This window comes from Tachypleus tridentatus, chromosome 10 (assembly GCF_004210375.1).
Source record: "Tachypleus tridentatus isolate NWPU-2018 chromosome 10, ASM421037v1, whole genome shotgun sequence".
Classification (NCBI taxonomy): domain Eukaryota; kingdom Metazoa; phylum Arthropoda; class Merostomata; order Xiphosura; family Limulidae; genus Tachypleus; species Tachypleus tridentatus.
This window is the reverse complement of record NC_134834.1, coordinates 92,991,904-93,002,991: the sequence shown is the minus strand read 5'-3', so window position 1 is coordinate 93,002,991 and position 11,088 is coordinate 92,991,904. Positions and strand designations below refer to the sequence as shown.

General features: G+C 33.1%; 1 protein-coding gene across 1 annotated transcript; it reads left to right on the top strand.

The window, feature by feature from the left end:
- Positions 1–8,731: 8,731 nt before the first annotated feature.
- Positions 8,732–10,543, top strand: LOC143228402 (uncharacterized). Its single transcript, XM_076459667.1, has 3 exons — positions 8,732–8,851; positions 9,183–9,281; positions 9,949–10,543. The coding sequence occupies exons 1-3, from the start codon at positions 8,732–8,734 to the stop codon at positions 10,327–10,329; spliced, it is 600 nt and encodes a 199-aa protein (XP_076315782.1). The 3' UTR covers positions 10,330–10,543.
- The last annotated feature ends 545 nt before the right edge of the window (positions 10,544–11,088 follow it).

Sequence of the window (11,088 nt, the reverse complement as noted above, 5' to 3'; positions counted from 1 at the left end):
TTTAGTTGTCATATGGCTTCGTTTGATCTAAGACACAGTTGAAACAGGTGTAAAGTTTTTCAAAGTGTTCTTAGTAGACTGTGAAATTGCTTCTAGATTAATGGTTTAGTCACTCAGACATCTGGACATGGTAAATCATCAACCATAACATTCACCTTCTGTTGTTTGTGAATCTTTATAGTTGTAAATCACCTTCCACTTTCTTGTGTATAAAGCATTACATTAACAAACGTATAAACAAAGCTGAATTGAATAATTAAAATACACCTGAAAGATATAATATTTGAGTTATTAATGGCTATAAAAAATAACAAAGTTACCCCACGTGTTAATATTTTTGTAAATCAATCATTTCGTGTTTGGTTGTTTTAGCCGATGCTCTTTAATAAACATTTACTAACTCTATATCGTTACGATTCATAATATTTCTCTTTAATACGAAATATTGCTACAATAGCATACATGGGTGGCCTGTCATGAATGTCACGTGCGTAAGATGTAGTCGCTGTTAAGATCGCGAGGTGTTCTGAACTGTTAACTTTAAAAGGTGTTTTCAGAGCATCTTTAGAATTTACAGTCACATTATGGTATATGACGCGTCTTTTAATAGCATTCAATGCATTACCCATAAACGATGAATCGTCTCTTCTTCAAGCAGTATCATGACTAATTAGCATCGTTGGGGTGAACACTACTTTTCATTAAACTAAATTTTTAGTTCACCACCAGATGGCAGCACAAAAATCGTAGTATGTCGGACCTATAATTTACGGCATTAATGGTATCTTTCCACAAGATATCCACCGATATTTTTTTTACTTCCCCACAGTATATTTCCATCACTCCACCAAATATGTCACTTTCCCTTATACTAATGGGATTGGATTTGATTTCAGAATTTGTCCAAATAAATTTATGCCTGTCGTTTGGTTGCAGTATAAAGCATGTCTCATCCGTGAATTTCAACATGTCGCTGAGCCACTGGCGTGATGTAGTTTGTGTTTTGCTATAAGAGGAATCATACAAACTGGTCTTACAAAGTCCATTTTTAACAAAGTGTTTACAGCATATGACCCACGATTGTGACGAGCCATATAACTATCGGCTTCCTGTGTTGTAAGTGACACAACATCTGGATTAAAAACATCAACGATTATAATATCCTTTGTTGCCCAACGTGGTGCGTCGATATGTTTTAAAGCCATTCAATACTGTGAAAAAACAAAAGTCAGGGATGGCACTGCCAACTGTGCAAAGAAACAGAGTTTACCTGCTGTTATATAAATAATTCTGATTATCATATTTTTGTTTTGTGTAGTGAGGATAATACGTTTTTTCGACAGTCAGAAATCTCAAATATTTTCTAGTAAAATGTGATCTTAATACTGTGTAAGTTTTGTACGTCTTGATGCAAACTTCAAGCAACAAACATCAGAGAAGTATCTTGAAAATCTGCACTCAGGAACACACAAAAGCAGAAACATTAATTTCAATTCCTTCCAATCTTTTCCAAACTCGTGAATTAAAGCCAAACACACATGCAAAATAATAAAAACAGAATGAAATAAAGTATTTTTAAACATTATTTCTATTAATTATCCTTCTAAGTAGTCAAAACGAAGAAATATAGCCAATCAAAATTGTCAGCATTTCTTAACCTTTTCACCAAGAGCAACAGTTATAAGGAAGCTGCAGGAAGTTAGAAAAAATAAGTTTATTTATTCCCTAAAATTTATATTTCTTAGCAAGGATGTTTGTTATACTTTTCGATAAAATAATCAATTACTTCATTTTGTATATGCTAAAACATATTTACAAATGTTAAAGTCCAATTTATTCTGTAATAATTGTTTCAACCAATTAGCTCTTTTTTTCCTCCAACCCTTTGATTACTAAATTCCACGTTGGATTGTTTTTCACGTATAAATACATAAAAATAATATCAATAGTTGTTTCATCCTGGTGACAATGCGTGAATCTTCTTCGATCATGTGGTAACCAGTTTCCCTTCTTGTGAAGGTTTCCACATTGTAGAAGTCTGTTAATCTCGCTACTTTTATCAATAACCAAATAATTCCCTTTTCTAATTGACTTATTAATATCTTTATATAGTTATAATATAATGAATTATTAATTACTTTATTCTTTTTTGTTTTAGTGTTGTTTAAGCGTTTATCGTAATGTTCTTACAATTTCCTCTAACGGGGCCTCTTTTTTCATACGTTGAATAACTTGGTCAATTTATTCCTGGCTTAGCCATTTGATAAAGCAAGTAAGCCATGTGGCTTTCTCGATACAGTTCTTTAATTCCATTATCTTTGGATATATATCTTCGTTCATTTTAAAACCATAATAACACATTGGACACGTTTTCTAATCACTTGATAATCTACACTTGTATCTCCCGCTTAAATTCATTACAGGTAATCTGATTCATTTCTGTCTAAACTTAAATTCCTCTTGATACATTTTTTAAAATTTATTAAGCTCTTTGTTATCACTCAAGCCTAAAACTTCAACTCCATACAACAAAACATTTTGAATGAACCTTTTTTTAAAAAATATACCAACTTGATTATACTTAATTAACCTTTTCGATCTAATCCACAAGTCACGCAGTTAACGTGTTGACCAACATATTATACACAGTGTTAAGAAATGTGATTCCTTTATACATTTTTAAGTTGCCTTTATCGTCATTGTTGTAGACTATCAAATTAGTCCATTCCTCTATCTATCGGACAGGTCACACTGAATAGTCTCAAAATACCTTTCCTTATTTTATGTATAAGAGAATTCATTGCTTTCCATGTTCTCACCAGGCAACTTTCCAGTATTCATTATCTTTCTTTTTTTTCTAATTCAACCTCCATTTTATTATTTTCAAATTGTAATCCTTCATGTTGGAGTTCTTGCCAGCAATTGTAGCTACTTGTTTCGTCTCATTTTAATAATTCCAAAAACAAGTGCTCTCTTTCTTGGTCATTTTAACCTCTGAACTTAACATGTTACCAAAAGAGTTTCTTTTTTCTTTTTCTTATTAACTTCTTTCCAATTTTATATTTTTCTGATTTTACATTTCCTAATATATCTTCCTGATATTTATTTTCGCTCTAGTATAGTGTATCCTGTCAACTTCTTGTCTTGTCTTCCTAAAACATATCAGTAATCTTATGACCAATTTTTTCATCAACTTGTTTTCGTTATCTTCACATTATTTTCCTCTTAGTTTCTGTCTTATGACTGATCCTAATTTCCTTTGTGCTCTTCTTAAAAATTTCATTAAATACCCGTATTCTCCTTTCCCAAAGTTTCTAACTTTTCAATTTCCAACAGTCACGTTCCAGATTAGCTAGAAATTCTCGTCTTTTAGTTAGGTTCCATTCATAGTACCACCGACTCCTAAAAACTTATTCCTTCTTATGTCCAGTTTCATTTTTTTACATCACTTCAATTGACAGATGGTCACATTCGATTCTTTCATCAATAAACATTCCAATAATATAATTTTGGGTATTACTCTTAGTGCGGCCCGGCATGGCCAAGTGTGTTAAGGCGTTCGAATCCCGATCGTACCAATCACGTTCGCCTTCCCAGTCTTGGGGGCTTTACAATGTGACGGTCAATCCCACTATTCGTTGGTAAAAGAGTAGCCCAAGAGTTGGCTGTGGGTGGTGATGACTATCTGCTTTCCCTCTAGTCTTACACTGGTAAATGTGGGACGGCTAGCGCAGATAGCCCTCGAGTGGCTTTGTGCGAAATTCAAAACAAACAAACAAACACTCTTAGTAATGACATAGTTAATGTCATTATTTCATTCGTATAAAATCACATATTTTTTTATTCTTGGCATCAATCTATTAGTTTGTCCCCTCTGTATTGGAGGTTTTATCTTCAAAACTCCTTATTAAGGTATATCATCCTTCTATTTCTTCTATCTTGAAATCTATTTGATGTTTCTTAAAAGTTATTGTGTTAAAGGTTCCAATTGAAATAACGTGCGCATCCTCCGTATAATTGTTGAGATAAGTCCACAGACATAGCAACGAGCCAGTGAGATTCAGTCCTTGTTCATATCGTAGTCAAAACGGTAAGTATTCCGGGTTCTTTTCCGTCATACCTCGCACTTTAATCATTATTCCGTCATACCTTAGTAATAGTAATAACTTTTAAATAAATATATATTTATATGAATATAAGAAGAAAACATAGAAACATGCATTCCATTCATTCAGTATTTCTAGAAATATATTAATAGCCACAGTATTCATATAGTAAAAACTTACTATTTTCGTGGGTTTAATGGAACAGTAACGTATTATATTTAAAATAAAATCCAAGTAGCTAGTGTGAGGTAGAACAACTGGTTTAGTTGACCAATTCAGAAATACTTTGGTGAATATAGTATATATATATATCCGTATTGTTTGAGTCCATAATTAAAACTATTGAAACTAAAAGTACGTAAAGAGGAGAGAGAGAAAACAAAAATCACCAGAAAATATTTTTAATAGTGAGTAGTATTACTTCAGCAATGGTTTTAATTAATTATTTTGATTATACTGCAACTTTTTAATTTGTTTGCCCCATTTCAAGCTTCTTTTGCCCCGGCTTCTAATAAATATATGTAACCCAATATCGTTGAGGGTGTTTACATAGCAGTCGCATTTCGGGTCTGAACCAGTGGGGCAGAGTAGGTAAAACGTTTTAAAAGTTATGATAACTATATGTATCTTTGTAAGACGTTTGTTAAAAATTTCACGCTATTTATATTCATCTCAACCGACTAAAATAAAACAGGGCAGATGGGCTGTTTATTACACATGGAACTAAATGCTCAGAATCTTATGAGATATACTTTGTCAGACCTAGCTGCACAACCTAAAAGTTTTTATATATCCAGTCTCGAGCACGGTTCAGTGGTTAACGAAGGATCCAATTATTGCAAATATTTTGGCCGTAGATGCATTATAAGAGTGACAATCAAAACTGACTAATCGATATGTTACTTTGTTTGTTAAACTTCTTACAAATTTACTTGAGGACTATGTGCGTTAGCCGTCCCTAATTTTGCACTGGTATAAAAGATGAAATGCACCTACTCATATTGATTAGCCCTAGTGTAGCTTTGCGCGTAATTCAAAAACAAACAAACAAACTGATTCGTATTACACGCAAAGCTACACTAGGGCTATCTACTCTAGCCGTCCCTAATTTACCAGTGTAAGACTAAAGGAAAGACGGCTAGTCAGCCAACTCTTTGACTATTGTTCTATTAACGAATAGTGGGATTGACCGTCATATTATAACGCTCCCGTGGCTGAAAGGGCAAGCACGTTTGGTGTGACGGGGATTCGAACCTGCGACCCTCAGATTGCAAGTCGAACATCCTTACCACCTGGCCATGCCGGATCGAGAATCAGTTTATCGACTCCTTTGCATACCGTTCTATGCCCACGTAGTTCACATATTGCCTCGTTTTGATTCTATTAATGTATCTGCCTTTTATATCACTCAGTGAACAAACGAAGTGGACAAAATAAAAATTTCCTTTTTAAAATTCACAACAAGCCTCAGTAACAATTAATATAATTAACTGTAACATTGACGATGTTCATACTTTTTTGTGTGGTTCATAATATACTGAGGGTCCTGTAACCATAAAAATAATAAACTTACAAGTAGCTTGAACCTATAGTTCAGAATAATTGGTCTTAAAGAACGTTATTGTATCCATCTATTTTTAATTCTAGGGCTAACAACGTAGAGAAACGAGCTCAAGCACAATTATAACTTTGCATAATTTTTTTTTAAGATACCTTATAAAGTATTTGGTGTGAGCTAATTGGTCGTGAATGATTTGTAATTGTATTCTAAAAGTAAGTTCAATTTATAGCCTAAACAATATATATAGAACGTTTCTAGAGCAGACTTCATCGTATTACTATTTTAGATATGAAACATTAAGACGAATAATGTGTATAGCACTTACTTTTTTGTTAGGTAGTGTTTTTTACAAGCACATCTGAAAATTGTTATAATTTTTGTCGTTTTAAGCATAGCATGCACAGAGACTGCGTAAATTGTTGGTTGCTCTATTATAGCCACTGGTATTGTAGTTATGTGTTGAATTTTTCAAATTGTTGGTTATTAGTTCAGCTTCTGCTATTCTGACTATAAAGTAGGACGGGACGAATTACGTAATACGTTTGTATTATTCAAATACTGATGTTAAGAGGAATGAGGGAAGAAAATCGCTCCATTATGACCTACACAAATGCAACTGATATTTTTCAACAAGCTTCTAATTTATATTTATTTATTTATTCGCTTAAGTACAAAAATAATCAAATAAAAGAATTTGTTGTTGTTTTTTTTTAATTTCGCGCAAAGCTACACGAAGGCTATCTGCGCTACCCGTCCCTAATTTAGTCGTGTAAGACTAGAAAATGGCAGCTAGTCATCACTACCAACCACCAACTCTTGGGCTACTCTTTTACCAACGAAAAGTGGGATTGACCGTAACATTATAACACCCCTACGGCTGAAAGGGCGTGCATGTTTGGTGCGATGCGAATTCGAACTCGCAACCCCCCTCAGATTTCGAGTCGAACGCCTTAACCCACCCGGCCATGCTGGGGGCTTAGATAAAAAAGAGAGAGATCACGTTTCAAATTAAGAAGAAAAAATTTTGCCTTCAGTATTATATAATAAGGTTGCATACCACTTGTGTGTAAAAAATTATAACATATGCTTTAAATAAGCTAATATTAGGCCTAATGGGTAACATATTTTATGATAATTTCATTGAATTGTTGCACATTAACATTCATAAAAACACTGATGTTAAATGTAAATAGAAAGACATTACTTGATCACATTCTCTATTTAAAAAGTATCACATTTCTAACATGCGGAGTTCAGGAAAATAATATGAAATTTAGTTTAGAGTTTGTTCATGTGTTACTTTTATAAAATGTTAATGTTGGCTACTATTGTAGTTTAGTTTAATCCTTTCTCTTCTTAATATTGATCGAAAAGATAACTAACTTATAGTTTTGGGGATATTGTAATAATAAATGTATTTTAAAGGTGATTGAAATCCCCTTTGCGAAGCTGGTAATACGAATATTTGTCCAGATATCAGAGTATTGTGAAATATCATTTAACAACGCCATCTCTAATGTGGTTGGGTTATAAATACCTTAACATTTTAACAGAAATATTGTATACGTACGAAATCCGTTAGCATGATTGGTGAAACGTTATAACTGCTTTCTTCTACGAATCACGCTACAACTGTCATCCGGTTAACGAGGTGTGAAAGAATTATCAGTTGAATTAACTTATACGTACAAATTATGTGATTATACTCTCATTAGTTGCTTTTAATTATTCTAAGTTGTAAGTCATTAAATAAAGCATTAATGCCGTTGCACGTTATAATAATTGAAACTTATTTTTATACTGAACCCATGGAGTTTGCGTGTGATAACACCCTGTATGGTGTAAAATATGGATACATTTTCTTTATGAACAATGTGAAAGACTAAATTTCAAAGCGTTATCTGAAGTAACATAGCAGCTCATCCATTTCTCATGTTTAGATGCAGCCAGTTCACTTTCTTTGTTAAAGATTTTATCCCCTGATGAGAAGCGGTAAGTCCAAGGTTCGAGTCCCTTCGGTGGACACAGCAGATAGCCCAATGTAACTTTGCTTTAAAAGAAATAAATGAGCTGCTTTTTTCTTTCTGTTGCAAATGTGTGCTTTAATGTTGCCATATGATATTTTCTTTCAGAAGTTGGAATACATTAACTTTTCATACGTTTTACGTAGAAAAAGCATTGGAATTTGTACTTTTTTTCATGGCAAAGGTAAGTTACACATTTATGTGAAATAGTGACGTAAAACTTTACATTGTGGAAATATTGCTAGTTGTCGCTCGTCTAGATGCATTCCAGTGTTTGGATGGATTACTGTAAATTAAGGCAGCTGCCATATGGGGAGGATGAAGACAGAAGTGCTCCTATCTTCCACGTTTCAGACTTTCCCTTAAACGACATTTAAAGTTCACTGATATTTACACAAACTGCCACACAATGATGCTGAACCCTATAAGTTATGCATAATTTATACATTTTCAAAACTCTTAAAATGTCTTTTATAATTTCTCTAAATTGTATAATTTTTATTTGAAACTTCAAACTACATCGCTGACTGTCCGTAGAAACAATGACTGCTTAAATGTCTCAGTAGCATCAATAGGCCACGTGTATCAGAATCAAAGTTAAGTCTGCTCATCCTAATATCTTAAATAATTTTTAGACGTGCCATAATCTACACCATTCTTATGAACAGGAAGAGAGGTAAATTGTTAAATTAAAAACAGTCGTCCCAACCATTCGTTAATTATTCTAACAAGTCTATTTCACGGCACAATAATAAATGATGACTTTAATATTATTACTTTAACACACAATATTTTTGTTTAGAGGTTTTCAGACCAACGAATTTCTAGACTATTTTTTACTTTACTTTGCACTCAATCTTATTTTTTGTTATCATTGTCCAAATCACATGTATACAGATAAGTAGAACATTTCTCATTCAAGCGTCTCGTTTTATTCTTAAAATATGTTTTCGAAAACCAGTAAGTACAAGTCTCAAATTCAATTGTTAATACTAAACTGTTTTCATTTGCCAGAAAGAGACTTTATTGGCTTATGATCAATGACGTCAGATAATGGTTTGCTCGTTTCAGATATAAAAGCTTTACAAATTTTGCAACCAATAGCTTCATTCAGTTTCTCTCAGAGTCAAGAAAGCTTTAAGGCAGACAAAATGATTGAGGCAAGTAGTAGTTACGTTTTACTTTTTTTCTCATTTCATTATAATTTGGGTAAGAACAAAGTATGAAAAACGTCCTACAGTTATAAATATATAATATGTTACATAAGTAAATGTACATTATATGTTTGTTTAAACAAGTGATACAATCAAATAGAAATAAATAGCAATTATTCGTAAAAAAGGTTCATATAGCCTATTTCACCACAAAACAAACACAAGCTTTGTTTAGACTTTTTGTTGCTTTATAGTGCTTAATACGGTTAGAGATACAAAGAAACGAAATAGTCTTTTTAACGCTTAATGTGTTTTAACTTTGAATTATACGTATCAGGTTTTGGCTCTTCTGTGTCTTCTCGGCGCGGCTGAATCTGGTTACAGTGGTGGAATTTCTAGTCAAAGAAGTTATTTTAGACTTTTTCCTATCCACACCGTAAGTTCTATTCTTTTCGTCATCGACTTTCCTTCTTCAAAAAGAAATGTTTTCTAAGCCAGCATTATTTTTAAATGATGAAATATAAGTGAGATAATTAATATAGTAATTTTAATATCTTGTAAAAAAAACAACACCACGAAATTTGATAATTATAAAAACATTAATGCTATCTAACGTTTTGAGTATGTTGATAAAACGTTAATATTTTCCTATATGATTAATGACTGAAGAAAATAAGACGCTTAGTAAATTATAAGTACAGAATTTCTTTAGTGAATTTCAAAACTTTTGTTTTCATAACGTAATTTCCTCCCGGTGGGACAGCGCTAAGTTTGTGGATCTACAACACCAATATCCTACTTCGATTCCTCGCGGTGGATAAATTAGATAGCCCAACTTGCCTTTGTTCCAAAATAACAAACAAATCTGGTGTTATATTTAGTTTATTGTCAGGCACAAAGCTGCACAATAAGCTATCTGTGTTGTGTCCAACAGAGGTATCGAAACCCAATAGTGTTATAGTGTTATGCACATTCAGACTTATCGCTGGGCCGCTAGAGGAAGATGTAATGTAAACTAACAACTCTAATTGTCCAACAAAAATCAATAAAGGATAGCCTGAATGCCCTTTGATGTCCATCTTTTTTGTCTTTTTTGATAACAGTTGGGTCACCGTTACGTCCATCAACCAGTTTACCCTTCAATTCCAACACCATACGCTTTTAGTTATGTCGCTCCAGTATATGGTGGTTTTAGCTCTCGTCACGAATCGGGAGACGGTTTTGGTCACGTGAGTGGATCATACAAGGTTTCTGATCCGGATGGACGCCTAAGGAAAGTCCAGTACACTGCCGGACCCGATGGATTCAAAGCTCGCGTTTACACCAATGAACCAGGCACCAAAAGTAGCTATCCTGCTCACGTCAACGTCCAGTCTTCTGCTCCTGTTCCACCTCCATACTACCCACCCAAGAGAACGTACAGCTACGGAGGTGTACACAAGAAAATTATTATCATTCCCGGTAGCGGTCCCTGGAAATACTAATTTTTATATGATATTATGATCTACGTTAACCCTTTATTGTACATACCATGTAAGTACGGTGTGAAAATATTTTTTTGTGAAACATATTTCGATAAGCTATGAATGAGTATACCTATAATCAACAACGTTTAGTTTATAAACCAACAACAATTAAATGTTCTGTTATATAGAAGTGAGAGCATTCGACAAGAACAATAAAGTATTTACAAGTGTATTGTGTAACAAAGACAGATTTACTTACAATGTTCAATAGAGGGTTACATTGTACTTGGTCTAAAATTGCTTTGGAATAAAAAACGGTTGTAATTTCAACATTTTGTAAACGTCTAATAACATTTCGAACAAGTAATGGTTGCACTTCCTCTATTCGTGATTTTGATGACATACACGCTGATTTATATGTATTTATTATGTGTTGCATATTGCTCTGCATGTGCAAAGTATGAATGTTTATTGACCACATAGCACAAGCAAGTGAATTTGTCTCATGTATGTCTTTTCTTAGACTTATGCTAAACCACTGCTATATATTTGATAAATGCAACTCGCAAATAAAACTATTCTGAAATTATTATTTTCGTACTTTTGCATCCGCATATACTGGAAATAACCTTACGAAGCAAAAATGTTTCAAAAATAACATATTTAAAAATAACACTATATATATTTATTCCGGAGGGAAACTTGTGGATCGCTTCGGACGTTCTTTTGTAATTATTACTTTGCTGTGGTATTTTACATATAAATACACAAAGTGTA

Bases quoted from the DNA above. Each gene is read 5' to 3' on its own strand.
- LOC143228402 (XM_076459667.1), top strand. From the start codon at position 8,732: ATGACGTCAGATAATGGTTTGCTCGTTTCAGATATAAAAGCTTTACAA. The intron at 8,852-9,182 runs GCAAGTAGTAGT...TATACGTATCAG, and splicing joins AGGCAGACAAAATGATTGAG to GTTTTGGCTCTTCTGTGTCT. The intron at 9,282-9,948 runs GTAAGTTCTATT...TTTTGATAACAG, and splicing joins GACTTTTTCCTATCCACACC to TTGGGTCACCGTTACGTCCA.